The sequence below is a fragment of the Scyliorhinus canicula genome, chromosome 2 (assembly GCF_902713615.1).
Source record: "Scyliorhinus canicula chromosome 2, sScyCan1.1, whole genome shotgun sequence".
NCBI lineage: Eukaryota > Metazoa > Chordata > Chondrichthyes > Carcharhiniformes > Scyliorhinidae > Scyliorhinus > Scyliorhinus canicula.
This window is the reverse complement of record NC_052147.1, coordinates 30,664,160-30,686,094: the sequence shown is the minus strand read 5'-3', so window position 1 is coordinate 30,686,094 and position 21,935 is coordinate 30,664,160. Positions and strand designations below refer to the sequence as shown.

The 21,935-nt window shown below is 41.5% G+C and overlaps 1 protein-coding gene and 1 long non-coding RNA gene across 3 annotated transcripts in view; both read right to left on the bottom strand.

Annotated features, from left to right (window-relative positions):
* Nucleotides 1–185: 185 nt before the first annotated feature.
* Nucleotides 186–2,437, bottom strand: LOC119951912. The gene is made up of 2 exons (XR_005457713.1): nucleotides 2,013–2,437; nucleotides 186–605 (listed from the first exon to the last, which is right to left on the bottom strand). It is a non-coding gene; the product is annotated as an uncharacterized LOC119951912 (long non-coding RNA).
* Nucleotides 2,438–4,902: 2,465 nt separating this feature from the next.
* atxn3 (ataxin 3) overlaps nucleotides 4,903–21,935 on the bottom strand; it is a 55,734-nt gene continuing 38,701 nt past the window's right edge. For both annotated transcript variants that reach the window (XM_038775277.1, XM_038775286.1), the window contains 3 exons: nucleotides 15,158–15,290; nucleotides 13,078–13,151; nucleotides 4,903–7,646 (listed from right to left, as the gene is read on the bottom strand). In XM_038775277.1, coding sequence (XP_038631205.1) covers nucleotides 7,555–7,646; nucleotides 13,078–13,151; nucleotides 15,158–15,290 — 299 coding nt within the window. In that variant the 3' untranslated portion in view covers nucleotides 4,903–7,554. The remainder of the gene's footprint in view (nucleotides 7,647–13,077; nucleotides 13,152–15,157; nucleotides 15,291–21,935) is intronic.

The following is a 21,935-nucleotide window of genomic DNA, read 5'->3' as shown; positions in this document are numbered from 1 at the left end:
CAGAATGGTTTTCAGAAACATTTAAGGAACCAATAATATTGAACTGAAACTGTTTTAAATTTGCAGGATTCTATTTCCAATCAATTAGTGTTCCTTTCCTGATCAGACTAAAAAAAGAAATTCATGAAGCCAGCTGCTTCATTCAGGGGACTTCAAAATTCACAATGCAAAAGAATGAACACAAGTTTCAAAACACATTTGCAGCTTTTAATGCTGGATTACATTCCATCTGATATATCTTCACTGATGAAACAAAGGCAATAATCACGAAAAGAGAAGAGTGTTGGATAGCATGATGGTACAGCACAATGGGGTATAAACAAATTGTACCACAGAATGGTTAGAGAACATTCATCAATTCCTATTCATCATTGTTACAAGGTGTTGAAAACTAGATTGTTGGTTTCCCTGCAGGTCTGCCTTTATTTCTGGTCTTTTTCTAAAATTCTTCCATCTTTCCTTGAAAATAGGAAGCAATCTGAATCCATTTTTCTTTGTTTCCTGTGCTTGGTCCCACAACCAAATTAATCAACTATTTTCAAGTGAATTATGAAGAACGAGCTATTCCAATCATTTTAACCAGAGCTCTATCAAAAGCTCTACAGCTGAAAAAGACAAAATGATACACAATTGACTAAAATGCTCGATTGGAACCCTAAAGTTGGTTGGAAATAATACACAATCACCACTGGAATAGCTATACGAAGGGAAAAACTGCGAGGCCTGGATAGAGTGGATGTGGAGAGGATGTTTCCACTTATAGGAAAAACTAGAACCAGAGGACACAATCTCAGACTAAAGGGACGATCCTTCAAAACAGAGATGAGGAGGAATTTCTTCAGCCAGAGGATGGTGAATCTGTGGAACTCTTTGCCGCAGAAGGCTGTGGAGGCCAAATCACTGTGTGTCTTTAAGACATAGATAGGTTGATTAATAAGGGGATCAGGGGTTATGGGGAGAAGGCAGAACAATGGGGATGAGAAAAATATCACCCATGATTGAATGGCGGAGCAGACTTGATGGGCCAAGTGGCCTAATTCTGCTCCTATGCCTTATGGTCTTAGCAGGCAAAACAGATTAGTGGGAGCTGGGAGCAATTGCGCCTAAATATGTAGCAAAAATTAAAAATAAGTGACAGAAGGCCCGGTGGGGGAGGGAGGGCTTTTGCATAGGATTTTAAAAAAGAGGATTAAACAAAAAGGTTAAGATGGAGGAGAAGGGTTTGTCTCAAATTGTTGAACTCAAGTGTTGAGTCCAGAAGGTTGTAATGTGCTTAATCAAAAGAAACTCTTAAAGATCATTTTAGCTGTATGATGCCCCAAACTGACTTGGGAGTGTGTCATTTGCTGACAGGTTGTGAGCTTAGCATTAAATATTTTAAATGTTCATAAAATATTAAAAATGTTTGCTGTTAACAACTTCTAGTAAAGCATTGGTTTTGATTATCATGGATGATTCGTAGAGTTTCCATAGGCATCTCTGAACGTGGAAAGATGAAAAACAACAAAAATAAATATTCAAAATTTAGACCTTGCAAAGTAAAACCTTGTTTTCCACAGTTGCAAAATAATAATCATTAAGAAATAGCAGACGTCAACTGCACTTGGCGTTGGTACTGAATTCACAAACAATTGAATAATGGTTGAATAATATACTAAATATTGAAATGAAACATTATCCATGATCCAGGATCGGCAAAATCTTTTATAAAAGTAGTTGTTGTGAGAAAATGTTTTTCAAACCACCTCCATCTTAATTCAATATTTCTTTGGTCTGTTTACAGCTTGAAATACCCAGTTTGTTTGCTGCCGTCAATGTGTAGGTTTTAAAATCTTGATTTCCTGCTTTTCTGTTACCTCATCCTATTTACAGTTGCACTGTAAACTGTCACAGTACACCAGACGGTTGAGTTTCAGACAGCTCGTTATCTCCAAAAGACTGAATTGTAGAATTAACCAGTAAAAGTATGAACACATGCAAGAAATGCTTATCAGCTCACTGCGTCATCTTACCTCCTGACTGCACAGAAAATGACTCATTCAGTAGCTCACTCCATAGGTGTCAAATGAACACATATATTCAACTCCAAAAAAGCGACTGTGTTTGATAAATAAGGACATGGAAACTATTTTAAAGACCAACACATCTAATCTCCAGTGTGCACATGCAAAAAGGATTACAGGGCACAATTAATCATACTCCACGTCATTTGCTTCCTTCGCAAAGGGAAACAAGATAGCAAAGGACTCTTGTTTCCATCAACATTCTTTACTATCTTTGGTTTTGGTTTAACATAAAAGCTGAGTTTCAAATTACAATATTTAATTCATTTCTGTAGGCAATTTCTATTAAAATCCAAACTTCCAAAAAATACAACCAACATTAAAGTGCTGCAAAAACAGAAAATACTGGACAATCGCAGCAGGTCTGACGGCATCTGTGGGGAGAGAAGGAAGCTAATGTTTTGAGTCTGGATGACTCTGTCAAAGCTGTTATCCAAACTCGAAACGTTAGCTTCCTTCTCTCTCCACAGATGCAGTCAGACTGTCCAGTATTTTCTGGTGGGGTTCCAGCATCCGTAGTAATTTGCTTTTGTATTAAAGTTTTGCAGTTGTTTAAGGAAACCCTTAATGCACGGCAATGCATTGCTGCTTTATGTTAAAAAAAAGTAGTCAGAGATTATAAGTTTCAAATTATGTTCTAGTTTGGTGGCAACACTGAAGGTTGTCTAAAGAGATAAGTAAAGTTCTGGTTTTCATTCATACAAAAGCGAAATGCTGCAGATGCTGAAAATATGAAATTAAAAGAAAAAAATGCTGAAATTAGAGAAAGAAACAGAATTAATGTTTCAGTTCAATTCCAGGCACTCTACAAGTCACTACTCTCATCTGCTGAAGGCCAAGAGGTTTTGAGGATTTTGAACAAAGAGTACTATTTTATCTTGCTCTGTCAGTCAAACACATGAACTTCATACAGACAATATATAGTGTAAGCAATAAAAAAAATCTCAAATCACAATTCCAAATGTTTATATTATTCAATCCTAGAAATACAGCATACAATAAGCACAGCTACCAGCTAGTCCTTTTCCCTCCTAGTTAAAAACGTCATTATTTTTATTATTTCATGGGATGTGAGCATTTCTGGCAAGGCCAGCATTTGTTATCTCTAATTGCCCTTGATATGAAATCAGCCAGGTTAAAAAAGACAGAACTGACCTCATATTTATTTCAAGTAATTGCATCTTAAATATTTATGTTCCCACTAGGATCTTCTCAAAATGAATTCAACAACTGAAACAAGAATCTATACTACAACATGAAACATACATGAGTTAATTGTGTTGTCTGGAAAGGATTCAGAGGAGATGGCTAGGACGATGTCAGGGATTCAGAACTGCAGACTTGAACACAGTGCCCAGTTATAGAATTACTCCTTGCTCTGACTTCCTATGGGGAAACTACTGGTGCCCTTGGATCATCTCACTCCCAGATAATTTAATTAAAATAGTTTGCAGTCTAAACTCAATTCCTAACAGATACGGGTCCACAGCACAAAAGTTCTCTTATATAGGCGTTAATTGGCAATTTTCACAGATGTTATATAGTTATGAAAGTATAATGAATAATGAGGAAGAGAGCAGAAATTTACAAAAGGACCAATAGTTGATTCAAATAGACAAAATTGTGATAGATACAGTTTAATGTAACAGATTGGTGGAAGGAAACCATTATCATGAGAATGGAAAATCAAAATACAATCCAAATGGTGAAATGCTGATGACATCAGGAACAGGTGGATAAGGAGATTTAGGAATACAGGAATATAAGTCACTGGTTGACAAGAGCAAACATGATTAAAAAGGCCAACAGAATATCAGGCTTTATCAAAGTTACTGACTTCAGGCTTTATCAAAGTTACTACGATCAACTGACTTTGAAAGGAGACCAGCAATAATTCACATGGTGATATCTGGGTAGAGTGACTTAACCACGAGACTAGACATTGGAAATATTCTCTGGTAATTAGGAAACGGCATCAAGAAATTCCAAAAGATCTTAGTTGTATGATTTATAGTGCCATTTGTTGAAGGGTATTCTGCAACAGGCGGGTATAAGACATGTGCCACATCCATACCAGTAGAAACAAACTACCCATACAGAATGAGGCCATCACAAAATGCACGACTGTGAGCTCACTGTGAGTATAAATAAAATATTAAATGTTTGAGCTAAGAATGTCTAGTAAACCATTGGATTGATAACTGGGATGATTCGTGGAAAAGTTCCATAGACATCTTTGAAAAAGGTAATAGACTCCAAAAAGCTTATAAAAGATAGGACTTGTCAAATGATCAAAGCCTTCAGAACTTATCTATAACCATAATCGCAAGAAACACATGTTTGCAGTTAGTCAAGTGCTCATGGTACTGAATTCTAACCTACTCATGAAATTAAACATTATACAAGGGTTTACAATGTCCAAAATGATTATTTTTCTTTAAAAAAGTTTATGTGTGAGAAAATGTTTAACATTTCCATCTTAATTCAATCTTTAATTCAATATTTCTTTGGCTTGGCAGAACGCTTGCAATAATTTGCTGGTTTGCAAAGTCTTGTGCTGTCAACGAGGGTTTGTAAAAAATCTGGATTTCCCGGTTTTCTGTTCCCCAATTCTGTTCGCAGTTGCACAGCAAATTGTTTCAGTAATCCAGACAGTTAAGATTCAGACAGCTCATTATCTCAAAAGAACAGAATTGAGCGTCTAACCAGCAAAAACATGCATGCACATATCCCAGAAGTGCTTATCACTTCATTACGTCATCTCGTTTCCTGACTGAAAAGAAAAATTACTCATTCAGTAGTTCACTCTGTAGTGTCAAATTAAACACACACGCTCAGCTCCAAAAATGCAACTTTATTTGATACACAGAGAACTTTAGAGACCAACACATCTAATCTCCAGTGTGCACACGCAAAAAGCATTGCAAAGCACAATTAATCATACTTTACGTCATAAACCTCCTTGACAAAGGGAAACAAGATAGCAAAGGACTCTGTTTCTTCCAATATTCTTTGCTCTCAGATTTTTTTTAATGAAGCAGAGGTAACACTGTGTAATGTGTTTCTGCAGGCAACCTTTATTACATAGAAATTAAAATCCAAACTTCAGTAAATACAACCAACATAAAAAGTATTGTGACTGTTTCAGGAAACACTCAAAACATTGCCGCATGTAATATATAAAATAGCCAGAGATTATAGTAGTTTCAAATTATGCTGTAGATTAGTGGCAACACTATTAAAAACACACAAAGTTGCAAAAAGAGGCAAGTTCTGGTTTGGTTTCATTTTCTATTTCATGCTTTCCTCTCTTGAAAGCATCGACTGCAACTGAGGTAAGATTCTACAAGCATCAGTCACCCTCTTGTTTGTCATACAAGAGGCGATTGTTCCCATAAACCTGGAAACTTGACCAGCAACAGGTTGTTCCTCCTCAGAGGCCAAGGAGTGTTTTTTTCCATGTTACTCTCGGTACCAAAAGGTCAATGATTGTGCCTGTTGTCAAACCAACTGACATCAGGTAACTTTTCCCAGTCTAAGGACTGAATCTGGTCAAGGTGCCCTTTTACAGAATTTTCTATGACAAATGTGTGTCTCTTGCTGGAAGTGAAAATACTAAGCTTCCTGATGAGTCAATGGTTAACCGTAATGCACGATTTAGCACTGCCACAAAGCAGAAAGTTCTCATGTTCCATTGCTGGCCTTTGCCATCCTAATTGAGATGAATTAACTGATCAATGTGCCTGCTGCAAATAGCCGATGTCTCCAGGCCAGATAATAGACGGCAGAAGGGGAAGGCAATGAAAGTAAGCCTCATTCTGACCACTTTCACAGGCTCCTGCTCAAAGATGTGTGCTTCCTTCTATGCAGATAATTAATCTCAGCCATGATTCTACTGTGCCACACTGCTCCCCATACCACATCACCCCGCCCCAACCCATACTGACATGCACTGTTTAGATCAGTGTGCAAAGAATACCACTTACACCATGGTGCTGCAAGGCTCCTGCAATACTGTAATCCAGGTTAAATCAAAACATTCGGACAAAGGCAGACTAACGAGGGAATTCAATAAAAATGCAGTAATTCTTTCCTCAAATTTCAAAAAAATGCACGTTGCAATTTAATATCATGTTCTTGGAATATGGGCAACAAAAGGTAAGGGAATATTTATTACTCACACCAGTTGGGCAGAGGACATTAAGGGTCCAGAAGGAGGTAGGCTTCCTTCCCAATAGGTCATTAGAAAACCAGTTGAATTTTATCTAGTGGTCAATTTGTCCTGGTCAAAGCCTACTCATTATCAGATTTATTGAATGTAATTCCAAAATGACAAAGCAGGATTGAATCCATGATTTCTACATCCAGTACTACATCCACTAAGCTACTGTAGCTACATAATTATTCAGGCGGCCTAAATTTGAGCGAAGGACAATTAACCACGCTCAACTGCCAGAGGTCAAGACTTTTAAAGCATGCAGAAGAAAGGATAAAACATTGCAACATATACTGTTTTGTCTTGGTCCATACAAACACATGAATTTCATACAGACATTAATATGTAGTGTAAGCAAACAATCTCAATAAACAGCAATTTTGACTGTGTTTATATTATACAATCAGGAATACAGCATACAATCAGTAAAATGCACACAGCTAGCATCTACTCCTTTACATTCCCCAGTGAAAATCTTGATATGAAACCATATCGTTTTTAAAAGACAGAGCTGACCTCACCTTGATTATTCAAGTGCAGTTTTCTTTATTTCACCTAATTCCATTTTATACTTATGTTCCCTGGTACGATCTTCTCAAAAATGAAATTAACAGGTTAAAGTGCAGATTCGAAGCCTGAAAAAAGAATCTGCATGTGCTACACATTAAACATAATAGGAACTTTGTGTTAGAACAATTAAACAGCATTTAAATAGCCAGACCAGGTCAACATCCAAAACAAAAACTGCTCTGCAAACTTTCAGGCTTTAAATAAACCCCACAAAGCTCAAGTGCTTGTTGCATACCATCTCCCTTGACATGTCCAAAGTTTAAAATGTACCTGATTCTGACATAGGCAACAGTTAAGGGATTTAAACCAGTATATTTTCAAAAAGTAAACACTTCCACATATTTTTCTTCTTAGATCTCAGCATTGGTTGCACAATTAAATCACAAAATGCCAAAAACACAAGATTTTTATGGGTGCAAAATCTTTTAACTCTCTCCTGTAATTTACTCAACTAAGTTGTGCATGAAGAGGGCTTTTCAGAAGATAAGGTGCGACAGTTGAAGACCAGAAACTGAAAATCTTGTAGTTTTATACCACAAATGATCCCATAAGACAACCACAATGCTCTTTGCATCAAGAGTGAACATAATCTTTGCTCTCACAGAAAACATGTATATTTGTCTTTGTGGTTGAAGTACAAGGGGAATGTAGTACAAGTGAATCAGCAATGGGAACACAGTTATTGCTAGTAGATTCATTTTCGTATTAACTTCCTTTCCCTTTTGAATTATCATTGGCACCAGCTTCTAGCGATTTTAACACATCTGCTTGAGGCAGTTCTCGTTCAGTCATGCTAGCTATTGAGAGGGGAGAAAAAAATTGGGTTTAAGTATCACAACATTTATCAGTCAATGGAGGAAGGGTGCCCTCATCTATACCTTTAAAAAGCCTGCTTTTTTTAAAGCTACATGTCACTTGATGCAGAGGCTGAAAGAGGAAAGCAGTGAAGGTATTAGAGAAACTTGGGTGAGAAGTAGAGTACGTATTTTGAAAAGGAGACAAGAGGAGTGGAACAAGATGAGGGTGAGATTGCCGGTCGTGTTGCACCCAAAAAGCAGCGCAGCGGGTAGATGCCAGGAGATCGTCTTCCAGGATCAATCCGGCTTGCATTACCTCGCAAGATCTAACGCGATGTGAATCACCTCTGACAAATCTGCATATCAGCTAGTCTCACTCTAATGTGCATTACCAGATCTTCACCGTGGGCAAGCACCGTTCACAGTGCTGGTCCCCACAAACAGGGGCCAGAGAACGGCACTCGTGGAGATCTCTCAAGGGGACCAGAGACCCTAGCTGCTTGCTCTCTGGGCAGGGTGGCACACTGCTGGGACCACTCAGGCACTATGGCACTGCCAGATGGCAGGGGCACTGCCACATGCCAGGCTGGCAGTGCCAAGGTGGTTGGTGGCAGGCCCCAAGGACCCCCTTATTGGTGAGTTGGAGCTTGGTGGGGGAGGAGGAGGAAGTTGCGAGATTGGGATCCCATTTTCCCTGCACTAAGCAGTTGTGGCGAACAGAGATCCTCAGTGCAGAAAACAGGAATAAGTGCTGCCGTCTGCCACGTGTTCTCTGCTGAGGCTCCAAATTGCTGTTCGATAGTGTGGTGTTTTTCGGCGCTCCGAGTGCCAGAAAATACCTGGCTAGTCGTTCACGCTATGGGACTCTGATACCATTCAGGTAGATCACGCCTGAGATGTTCAAAAGGCGAAGGAGAAATAAGGGAACAAACCAACATGTAATTTGCCACCATGATGGCCTGGGCAGAGCAAATGGGCATGGTCCAAGTATCAGTATCCTCGCAGAGACGTTTTCCTCCCTCAGCCTCTATACTGAGCAACTACATATCCTCAATGATTTTCAATTCTATCTCAATTCATCATGCAGTGTCTCCTCAGAGTTCACCACCCACAATGTGAACTCGACACCCTGTATTCATGGCTGCCACCTTGACCCTGCCATCTCACGTGACCTCACGTCTTATCATATTAATCACCGATGGGTGACTGTGGCACAGTGGTTAGCACTGCTGCCTCATGACATCAAAGACCGGGTTCGATCCCAGCCCCGGGTCACTGTCTGTGTGGAGTCTGAACATTCTCCCCGTGTCTACGCTAAATTGCCCCTTAATTTGAATTTAAAAAACAGATACTAATCACTGAAGGCCAAATTGATCACCTCCTTGTATTGCTTCAAAACCACATCCATCTCCCAAACCCACTTCCTTCTGCAACTGTCCCTGGAACAAACATGCCACTTACAACTGTACTTTCAAAATTCCAACTTTCCCAATATTTAATTTCCCCAATAAATTCCCAATATCGAACCTTGACCCTCATTTCACCATGACATTTCTGAAGCTACTGATATGGGGCGAAATTCTCCGCGGACCGACGTGACGCCCATTTCCAGCGGGTAAAAGCGATGCGGATGACTCCGGCATCGGGGCCTTCTTTTAAGCCGTTAATCTCCTCTCCCGAAAGGGCCAGCAGCGGACTGACGCGATATGCGTCAGTTTCACCTGCTGCGGAAGTGGCGAGTCCCGGCGTTTGTGTGGTGGGGAGAGAGAGACCCGGCGTTTGGGGGAGGGGGAGAGACCCAGCGTTTTGGGGGGGGGGAAGAGAGAGACCCGGCGTTGGGGGAGGGGAGAGAGAGACCCGGCGTTTGGGGTGGGGGGGGGGGAGAGAGAGACCCGCCGTTTGGGGGGGGAGAGAGAGAGAGAGAGACACGGCGTTTGGGGGGGGGGGGGGGGGAGAGACCCGGCGTTTTGGGGGGGGAGGAGAGAGAGACCCGGCGTTTTGGAGGGGGGGGGGGAGGAGAGAGAGACCCGGCGTTTGGGGGGGGGAGAGAGAGAGAGAGTGCCAGCGTTTGGGGGGGGTGGGGGACCTGCCGTTTGGGGGGGGGGGGGGGTGGGTAGAGAGAGAGAGACCCGGCGTTTGGGGGGGGGGGGGAGGGAGAGAGAGAGAGAGAGAGACCCGGCGTTTGGGAGGGGGGGAGAGAGAGAGAGTCCCGGCGTTTGTGTGGTTGGGGTGGTGAGTGGGGGTTGGGGGGGTGAGTGGGGGGGGTAGGTGGGTGAGTGGGGGGTAGGGGTGAGTGGGGGGTAGGGGTGAGTGGGGGGTAGGGGTGGGGGTGGGTAGGGGTGGGGGTGTAGGGGGCCGGGCTTCTTTTCTCTACTGTAAACATCTTCTGAAACCCCTTTCTCGTCATCTCCGCCCTCACCTAAACATGTGCAAGGCGCTTGTGGAATTCTTTGTCACTAAGATTGAGACCAAGGGCAACACAGTGGCGCAGTAGTTAGCATTGCTGCCTCACAGAGCCGAGGTCCCAGGTTTGATCCCGGCTCTGGGTCACTGTCCGTGTGGAGTTTGCACATTCTCCCCGTGTTTGCGTGGGTTTTGTCCCCACAACCCAAAGATGTGCAGGGTAGGTGGATTGGCCATGCTAAATTGCCCCTTAATTGGAAAAAAATGAATTGGGTACACTAAATTTATTCTTTTTAAAAGAATTTAAAAAAAGATTCAGACCAAATAATTAGGTATCTATGTCATGCATCTCACTTTGATTAACGCACCTGGCCAAACCTCTTCGAAGATTCAACCGTCATAGCTGGGAGCTTTCAACGTCCTCTCCCATCTCACCCTCTCTGAGCTTGTGTCGTCCATGAGAACCACGTCCTTTTCTCTTGACACTATTTCCCCTCAATGGCTGAGTACCCCACTTTCCCTTCCTCGCTCTCTTTAGCTAATATTGTGAACAGTTCATTCTCTTCAGATGCTATCTCCCTCTTCTTCAGTACAGAGAGGTGCGTGTGTCCTGGTACATTAATCACAACAGCTGCAGCAATTGATTAGGAAGCCAAACAGAAAGTTGCAGGAATCAAGTATAAAAAGTAAGGATGTTTTGCTACAGTTGTACAGGGCGCTGGTGAGACCACATCTGGAGTACTGTGTACAGTTTTGGTCTCCTTAATTAAGAAAGCATATAATTGCATTGGAAGCAGTTCAGACAAGGTTCACTAATCTGATTCCTGGGACGCAGAGGTCATAGAATCCATAATGCAGAATGAGGCCATACATCCCATTGAATTTGCACCGACACGGGGGAGGGGAGAATGTGCAAACTCCACAGACAGTTAGCCGAGGTCGGAAAAAATGAGAGATAATCTTGTTGAAACAGAAGATCCCGAAGGGGACAGGGTGGATGGCTGAGAGAATATTCCCCTTTGAGTGGGGTGTGGCGGGGGGGGGGGGGGGGGGGGGGTGTCTAGAGCCAGGAGACAAAATTATGGGTCTTCTAAGGGTTGTTAGTCGGTGGAATTCTCTTCTCCAGGGAGCCGTGGGGACTGAGTTAGACAGATTTTTTTTTTCATTAAAATTTTTTATAAAGTTTTACATTGTTGGCTGTGTTTATTTACTGTATTATACAGAAAGTTATGTCTTGTCCTTCCCTTAATTTCCCCTATTTACATTCTGCCGCCCTTTGGCTCGAGTTTGATAGATTCTTGATGAACAAGGGAGTCCAGGGTTCTGGAGAGGCAGAAAACAAAGTGGAGCTGAGTCACAATCAGATCAGCCATGATCTTATTGAATGTCAGAGCAGGCTTGAGGGGCTGAATGGCCTAAATCTGCTCCTAGTTCTGGTGTTCTTATCAACTGTCATCATCCCTTTCCTCATAAGAAATAACTGCCTCATCTCCAATCTCTATTTCTTTTCAAAAGTCCTTGAATGTGTGGTCACCTCCTACATCCAAGCCCTAATCTCCTAAAAGTCCACCTTTGAATCCTTTCTACCCCTGCCAAGTTACCAAAACAGCTCTTCTTGTCAGAGTCACAAATGACATCCCATGTTGGACTGGGGTGGGTACAATAAGAAGTCTTACCTCACATGTTAAAGTCCAACAGGTTTATTTGGAATCACTAGCTTTCTGCGCATAGCTCCTTCAGCACCACAACCCCGAGAAATCTTCACTCCTCTTTAATTTTAGCCTCTTGAGCAATTGCAATTTTCATCATTCCAAAACCTCTGGAATTCCATCCCTAAAAGTCTCTACCCCCGTCTAGAAATCTATCTATTTCCTTCTTAAATATATTTCTCCTCATCTCAGTCCAAAATGGCCTACTTCACATCCTGAGTTTGTATCCCCTTGTTCTAGATACCTCAGCCAGGGGAAACATAATCTCTGCATCCAGTCTGTCCAGCCCGTCACAATTTTATATGATTCAATGATATTCCCTCTCAGTCTTCTAAACTCCAGTGAATATAGGCCAGTCGACCCAATCACTCCTCATACAACAACCCTGCCTTCCCAGCAATCAGTCTGGTATATCTTTGCTGCACTCCTGCTATGCATATATATCATTTCTTTGATAAGGAGGTCAAAGCTGTACATTATACTCCAGCAGTCGTCTCACCAAGGTCCTGTACAGCTACAGGAAGACATCCTTGCTGCTGTACTCAAATCCTCTTTCAATGAAGGCCAACATATCGTTTGCCTTCCTAACTGCTTGCTTTCAGTGACTGGTGTACGAGGACACCCAGGCCCCTTTGCACATCAACATTTCCCAATCCATCGCCATTTAAATAATACTCCACCATTCTATTTTTCCTACCGAAGTGGATAACTTCACACTTATCCATGTTATATTGCATCAGCCATGTATTTGCCCATTCGCTCAACTTGCCTAAATCATCTTGAAGTCTCTTTACATCCTCCTCACCACTCACATTCCCACCTAGTTTTGTGTCATTAGCAAACTTGGAAACTTACATTCGGTTTGCACATCCAAATCATTGATATGTATTGCACTCATCCCTGCGGTGCCCCTCTAGTTACCTACCACATGCCATATGTTCCCTTAAACCTACCTCTGACTGAGCATTTGGTCCTCTTCATATCTTGCTATGTGGCTCAGTGCCAAATTTTATTTTACGCTCCTGGCATGTGCCTTAGGACTCTCTATACTAGAGGTGTTATGAAAGAACACAAGTTGTTGTAATCACTTGTGATATTAATAGGATATGGTGCATACTATCAATATCATTCCATTGGTGCTTACAGAAAAGCTGAAATTCTAAACCTACAGATTACCTCATGATCTAATTTGTACGCAGGATTTTATTAACAAGGATGACAAGTTTTACAAAAGCAAAGCTTGATGGATAGGCAGCACATAACAAAATATATATATTTTACATTGTTCATTCAGTAGGATTAAAAGATCAGAAACATACCTGAACTTGTCTTTAGTGTTGCAGAGCTTTGTTTTTCTGTTTGATCTGAAATTTCTGGTTGTACATGTTGCTTACTGGTGGGAACAAAATATATACATTGTATAATAAGCCTATCAGTACTTGCACAAAGTAGTTTTGCTGCTTGCGCTGCTTTTGGCCAGGTATTCTCCACGGGGTTAAATTACCTGTGAACAATATTATTGTTTTCACATGCAAGAAGTGATATGTATGTTATGGGTGGCACGGTAGCAAGTGGTTAGCACTATTGCCTGAATTTGTTACTCCTCTCTGATTGCTCTTTCAAGTGGTGGTGGGCCCCTTCTTTCACCATTTGTAGCCCATCTGGTGCTTGTATGTCTACAATGCAGTTAGTGAGGGTGTCCATGGATTTGAATTCGCTACTGAAGAAATGGTGACATATTTCCAAGTTGGGATGGTCGTGGCATGGAGGGAAACTTGCAGGTAGTGGTCGTTTCATGCATCTGCTGCCCTCGTCATTCAAGGTGATGCAAATCATGGGTTTGAAGGGTACTGTCGAAAGCCTCTTTGCTGCACTGCATACTGCAGGCAATGCACACAGCAGCCACTTTGCACCAGTGGTGAAGAGTATGAAGATTTAAGTTAGTGGATGGCCAAAGCCAACTGCTTTGTCCTGGATGGTGTTGAGCTTCTCGAGTGTAGTTGGATTTGCACTCATCCAGGCAAGTGGACAGAATATCACACTCCTGGCTTGTGCCTTGTAAATCGTGGACAGTTTTTGGGAGTATCATCACAGAATTCCCAGCATCTGACCTGCTGTCCCCTGTTGGATAAGTTATTGTCTGACACTTGTGACGGAAATGTAACCTGTCACTTATCAGCCCAAGTCTGGTCTTGCTGCATGTGAGAAGGAATAAATGGATAAAGAGATTTAGAGATGCAAATGTATAAATCATTAAAGCAGACAGACAAGTGCAAAAGTGATGGAAAGGGCCAAAAGGATGCCTAGCCTCTTTCAAAAGAAGTGTAAAATTTCAAGTTACGAAGTATTATTTCATTGACTTGCCTCCATTTGGAATAGAGTGGTCAGTCTTTGGAATCCAATCTGGTAATAAACTGACCTTGAAAGGAACCCAGCAACAATTCACAAGATGATGGCTGGGGTGAAAGGACTTAGCTATGAGAAATTAGGCGACAAATAATATGCTTTGGCAATGAGGAAGTTGTAGGGTTGTCTAATTGAAGAGTTTAAAATATTAGAAGGGAACATGTAACACGGTCTTTGAATTGAAATCGAGTTGACTAAAAGCAAATCCAGGAATCATTTCTTCACACAGAGAAGCTGTGTGACTGCAAAGCTCCAAAAAAAGTCATAGATGCAGAATCAATTGAAGATTGAAAATGAAGGTGGGTAATTATTTTAGAAGGTGACGTATTAAGGCATATGGGGAAAACTAGAGTTACCACAGCTAACAAAGAAGTCAGGACAGGCAGAATGACCTAATCTTGATCGTATGTAATTTCACTCAGATGGCTAGAAGAAACTGAACACCATTCAAACTTGGAAAGTAAGCCAAAAGCAAAATACTGCTGAAGCTGGAAATCTGCAATAAAAACAGAAAATGCTGCCAATACTCAGCATGTCATGCAGAAGCTGTGAAAGAGGAATGTTAACTCTTTCCACAGATGTTGTCTGACCTGCTGAATATTTCCAGTCTTTTCTCTTATTTGTTACCTACTGACTAGGGTTAAGCAATAGCCGGGACGAGAGTAGAGATAGGGAGCAAGCAAGCTACTTTCGACTGTAGCTGATGGTATCTATCTGACTGGCAAGTGCTCAATGCTGCTGCCACTGATGACTCAAATCAAATTTCCAGTTCTCGCTTCAATATTACTCGCTTCAAGGAGCACAAAAGTTAATCAAAATAAATAATTTGCAAATTCAATATTAAACAAGAATAAAAAAGCTTCAGAAAAACTGATATGTTTTAATACTGTGAAAGTGTAAGGATATGCGGTCCTCAAAGAGTGAAAGTCACAGATATTCTATCGTGGACATTAAACCAAGTTTTGGAGTGGTAATAATCTGTGGTCTGCTTGCCTCTCAAAGTATGCTTGTCTCCGTCTTCGTATTTCCTCTGCTGTAGGAGTTTCAGTTTGATTGGTTCTCGAAGACTGCGCAAGATCGTTCTGAGCTGAAGTCACTTCTGAATCTTCTGTTCCTGGTCCAAAACCTAGAGATTCATTAATATGCCAGCCTGATTAAAAGAGAATCAATTCAAATGCTTAAAATGCTACATTTCAATTGTGACGTTTGAGAATAACCCAAACCTACAAAAGTGTTTCATCATCCCCCCCCCCCCCCCCCCCCCCCCCCCCCCCATTATATTAACTGTGTTCAAGCAGTTCTTTGCCTCTTTAGGTCTCTGTGGCAACATTCTTGATGGGAAAGAGTGGCTGCATGGTCTGCCCCAACTCTCTGCCATTGTCATGACAGTGAGCAGAACAAACTGTTCTTACCCCTTTTGGAGAAAAAAACATAGCACATCTACTCATCAGGCTGGGCATTTTTCATGTCGGAAATCTTGGTAAAGCTTACCACTGAGAGGCACGACACAATGGTCACCTCATGCACTACGTTACCAATGCTTTTCAAAGAAGGCTACAGCATTGCAGATTGGGAACCTCAGTGGTTCGACTAGACTCCAGAAACTTCTGCACACGGTCATTACAATGGCTAAAATGATAGCTTAAATGACATTATTGGTGAAAAACCAGAATTCTATAATCAGGATAAAAATGACGTCAAGTTACTGCATGTGGTGGCAGGGCTCTTATTTTGCCGTTAGTTTATTACAAAGGTTAATCTTTGCCAGTCAACATGTGAAAAGATACATCCACCCTACCTTTTTACCCTTCCTTCATATAAAGGCAGTGACTGAATCAGAAATCACGCACAAGACTGACAGGGAATGTCAAATGTGGGTGTGGCATCACCGTGAAATCCAAATCTGTACCCATCCAATATTCACAAACACGCACTTCCAGAGGGAGTCACTGGATTGCCATTCAGTTACTTTCCCTCCTTCCTAGCTTTTTCAGCAATTAATTGCTCCCCTGGCTCACTTCAGGTAACTAAGTGAGCGAGTAAAACTGAAATCTTCTTGGTCCAAGCAATTCACTCATACGTGACATGACATATACCCAATGAGCAATCAAAGAATTCAATTTGAGAAATTACTGGAGTACAATCCACAAAATTAAAAGAGGTCTTCACTAAGGGGAGATAAATGCAAACATTTTCAAAAATGAGATACCAACACATGTACAGTTGTCACATTTGGCAAATTGGTCCAGTTTTAATTGGGAAAAATCCCAACTCAGTGGCGTGCCTGATTAATACCCTTTAAAAGCAAAATCCACTTACTGCTGTAGAATACAAAAGCTTAATTTTACACTTGAATTCCATTCAGGGGAATGATTTGTTCCATATGGAAACCCCAATTTACCTTGAGTTAAACAGTAAACAAATGCATTCTAGTGGATGGGTTTCCGAATGATAAATAGTTCCAATAAAAAGGCCTCCATGTTAAATGTCTCTTTAAGATGATTAATCTGCCATGCATTTCCATTTCCACCATTTTCTATTTGTATTTCACAATTTCAGCATTTGTGTTTGTGTTTCCCAATCATGTGTGTAATTTATGGGATCAGGTCAAGGTAGGCTGTTCTCTGCTCATGACAAAGTAATTAAATACCTATAGAAATGTGGACAGCCAGTTAGGCCATCTGACTTACCCCGTTATTCAGGGTCCCTTTGGGACCTATTGTTTATGTCATGCCAACCAGATCACTGAATACCGCCCCCCCCCCCCCCCCCCCCCCCGATGACAGTACTTAATCTAATTAACATAACTCATTAGCATGCATTCCCAGGCCAGTCAGTCCATTTCCTGAACCGTAAATCTAACCTGCTTTTACTATACCTTGCTTTTGCCATTTCTGAAACATCTCAATTGAAAACAAAATAATTAAATGTACAACAACTAGAGATTTGTTCCAAAACACTTCATATTGTCACTATTTATATATTGTTATATATTGTTTCTGAATGAAGTTTGACAAGCAAACATACTCCCCAGAACGCATTTGCACATCTGCATATCCATATGGCAAAACTACAATAAAACTAAATCAATTTTATAATGAGAAAGTTGCAGGAAATTTAATTGCAATCTCATTCAGGAGGAAACTGAATGGAAATTTCACAAGTCCCAGATATTGGTTTCAGCACCCTTTCAGCCTCACACCATGCATGCCATGAGAAGCTCAAATAGGGAAAGGGCAGGAAATTAGTGTCAAAAACCAAAAATTATCGAGGCACAGAAAGTATCTAGAAGTCTGTCTGGCCTATTAAACATTGTTGCTCAGCCAGTGGGGTAAATTACAGGAAATAGGCTCTGATAGCAAACTGATTTAATAAACAGGCAAAGATTGTGGAAAGACCTTTCCTATTAGAGGACAACAAGGATATGCTGTTGGGCACAATTGGAGAAAGGGAATCAAGCTACGAGATTCCAGCATTTGTATACAAGCACACAAAGCTACAATAACCTTCTTCTTCTGGTTTCAACTTGGGGTTACTACAACGCTGGCTAAACATCTTTCTCCTTATAAAGGCACAATAAAACAATGCTAACAGTGAGCCTGCATTTTTCATTTTACTTAATGTCAGACCCACGCCTAATGTATGTGAAAATTGAATGCAGATAAAGATGTTTGCTGAGACTATAATCACTGAGCTCCTATGGTGATAAAGCGAATTTATTCAGAAAGGATCCAAGTTAGATCTTTGTATCCTTGTTTGAATTGAATTAGCTCATCTCAGTCTGAGGAAAGGGACACTCGAGGGATGCAATTCAACAAATGGCCTGAATGTTTCCCACCAGAAGGGGGTCAAACACTGCTGCAAGTAAGAGTAGGACTGCATCAGATGACGACAGAATTGACATCAGCTGGAGAACAACCTGCAAATAGTCATCAGGCGGCACGGTGGCTAGCAGTGCTGCATCACAGCACCAGGGACCCGGGTTCGATTCCGGCTTTGAGAGACTGTGCAATATGGTCTGTGTGGATTTCCTCTGGTTGTTCTGGTTTCCTCCGCAGTCCGAAGATGTGCAGGTTATGTGAATATGTGAATTGGCCATGATCAATGTGCAGGGATGGGGCAGGGATGCTGGGCCTGCTTGGGGAGCTCTTTCGGAGGGCCGATGCAGACTTGATGGGCCGAATGGCCTCCTTTTGCACTGTAGGGATTCTATGGAAAAGGAAACACAAAAATAGGAAAATACCACACACCAGAAATGTATCAATTTCTTCAAGGGTGTTGGCGGTTCTGTTGGGGGTAGAAATGTGCCATTGAAAGGGGAACAAATAAATAGATTTCAGTTTCTGACCTTTTGAAATCGTGCATTTGGTTTTCTTTGGTCTGGTTTTTCACAACAAAATTCTACCCAGCAGAAACCTCATCGATTTGGTTAAGGTTACATTCCTTTAGCAATTTTCCAATGAGTGCAAGTTGAGTTCTTATGGCATCTCTTCATAGCTCAATGATGAAAAGCCAGAACAATTTCTTTATCGATTGCCCCTCTTTTTCTGTAGTGCAGTAACCAAATGCTGAACACTTTGCGCGTATGGTTTTCCCCATATGGTTTTCCCCATTACACAGTGGAAGTATAATTTCCTGAATGTATTATGCAGGTCAATTTATACTCTCTTTGCCTTACAATTTCCCACAAGATCATAAGAAAGAGGAGTAAGCCATTCAGCCCCTTAAGCCTCCACGTGCCATTCAGTACAATCGTGACTGATCCAATTGTGGTTTGAACTCCACTCTCCTGCTTGCCAGCCATAACTCTCAACTCCCTTGTCAATTAAAAATCTATCTAACCTTGAATATAGTCAATGACCCAGCCTCCACCGCTTTCTGGGGAGGAGAATTCCAAAGTCTAACGACCCTCAGAGTAAAAATTCCTCCACATCCCCCTCTTGAAATGGGAGACTGCTTGTTTTGACCCCTTGTTCTTGACTCCCTCACAAGCAGAAACATCCTCCCAGCATCCACCTGGTCGTGTCCCCTCAATCCTTTGTATTTTAATAAGATCACCTTGTACTCTTCTAAACTCCCATGAGTACAGGCCTAACCTGCTCATTCCTTCCTCATAAGACACCCCTTCCACTTTAGGAACCAGCTGAATAAACCTTCTCTGATCTGCTGCCAATGCAATTATATCCCTGCTTAAATAATGAGACCAAAATTGCACACAGTACGTCAGGTCTTACTACGGCCTTGTACAACTGTTGCAAGACTTCCCTACTCTACTTTGCTTGTAATGAGGGCCAACTTTGAATTTGCCTTCCTCATTACTTGCTGTAGCTTCTTTAAAATTCATTTATTGAGGGCAGCACGGTGGCTAGCACTGCTGCCTCACAGCACTGAGGACCTTATACTCGATGCGAGCCCCGGGTCACTGTCCATGTAGAATTTGCACATTTTTCCCATATCTGCATGGGTCTCATCTCCACAACCCAAAGATGTGCAGGGTAGGTGGATTGGCCACGCTAAATTGCCACTTACTTGAAAATATTAAAATAAAATAAAAACTCAATTTATTGGGATGTTGGCATTGCTGGCTAGACCAGCATATATTGTACTTCAGAATTGCTGTAGTCTGTGTGGTGTAGGTACACCTATGCTGCTGTTAGGAAGGGGTTCCATGATTTTGACCCAGTGACTGTGAAGGAACAGTGATATATTTGCAAGTCAGGATGGTGACTTGGAGGGGAACTTCCAGGTGCTGGTGTTCCCATGTATCTACTGTCCTTGTCCTTCCAGATAGTAGTATTTGTGGGTTTGGGAGGTGCTGCCTGAGGAGTCTTGGTGGCTTTCTGCAGTGCATCTTGTAGATGGTACACACTGCTGCCATTGTTTGGTGGTGGTGGAGGGAATGGGTTTGTGGATAGAGTTTGTGAAATAGGCTGCTTTATCCTGGATGGTGTTGAGCTTGTAAAGTGGTGTCGCTACACTCAGCCTGGCAAGTGGAGACTATTCCATCACAGTCCTAATTTGTACCTTGCAAATAGTGCACCTGCATGTGAGTCTTTTCTGTCATTTGTGTATTTTTGGTCATTCATTTGCTGGTTTCTAAAATCTGTCCAACCCTCTGACCTACCTCTAATCTTCACAGCATTGCAAGAGTTTTCCCCCCCCAATTTAATAGAATCCTTAACTTTCTTAGTTAGCCGTGATTGGTGCATCCTTTTCATAGATTCCTTCTTTCTTAATGAAATGTATCTTCTCCGTAAATGTCTGCCATTGCTTCTCTATCGTCCTATTTTTTGACCAACTTTCCCAGTCCACTTTAACCAACTGTCTCCATACGCTTGAAATGGTCTTTATTTAGCCGTAAGGCACAGATCCATGTTTCTCACCCTCAATTTGAATGTGAAATTCTCTCATGTTACGATCCCTGTTCCCTGGAGGATCCTTTACTATGATCATTTCATATGACTATTTCTCCTTTACAATGTCCAAATAGTTTGTCAACCTTCATTCTGTGCCCTATTTACTGACAATAAATTGCTTATATTTTCATACTCGGGCACCAATACTTATCACCTTACATTTCCCAATGTTAAATTCCCTCTGCCCCATTACTAAGATGTTACATTACATCCCGAGAACAACCGCCTTCTTGGGAACATTTAATTTTGAGACAACTTAGAAATCAGACTTTCATTTAAAAAGTACTCTAGAAGCTCAAATAAATAAAATGATACCAGAAATGAAGAATTTTAGATACAAGGAAAGATTGGAGAAATTGGGCTTGTTCGCCTTGGAGCAGAGAAGATTAAACGGTGATGTTATTTAGGTGTTCAAAATTATGAACAATTTTGACAGGGTAAAGAAGGATATTATGTTGGTAAAGAAGGATATTCTGTTTCCAATAGTTGGTAAGTCAGTGACTCGGGGTCACAATTCAAAGATGGTCAGCAGCAGGGGCTGTTTAGCTCACAGGGCCAATCGCTGGCTTTGAAAGCAGACCAAAGCAAGCCAGCAGCACGGTTCGATTCCCGTAACAGCCTCCCCGAACAGGCGCCGGAATGTGGCGACTAGGGGCTTTTCACAGTAACTTCATTTGAAGCCTACTCGTGACAATAAGCGATTTTCATTTCATTTTTCATTTCAAGAGAGCTAGGAATGAGATGAGGAGAAACGTTTTTCCTCAGAGAGTTGCTGGGATTTGGAATGCGTGCCTAGGTGTGGTGGAGGCGGATTCCATAGGAGGTTTCAAAAGGGAACTGGATATATATTTGAAAGTGATGAATTTAGAGGGCTACAGAGATAGGGCTGAGGAATGGGACTATCTAGGTAGCTCTTTCAGGAGCCGGTGGGAACACGAGGGGCTGAAAGGAATCCTTCTGTGCTGTAAAATTTTGTGATTCTGTAAAATATTCTGAACAGCAACAGGCATCCCACATTCATTCCCACCAGACTCCATTCTTTTGCATGAGTTCAGGAAGAACCACTGCAAAATCTAGTACTGGTCACACTGCAACAATACAATTCTACAGATTACCTAGAAAAGCACTGCACAGATCAGTAAGATATTTTAGATAGAGCTCAAACATGCACCAGGATGGTGAGGACACTGGATACGTTTAAACACGTATCTAATCCACCACCTTTACCAAAACCTCAAAAGCTTTCAGTTCAGCTAAATGACTTGTGAACAAACTTATATGTTTTCCAAATGCCAAAATATAGAACAAACCCTTACACAATTAGCAACATAGCGACCTCAAAAAGTGTTCCATGT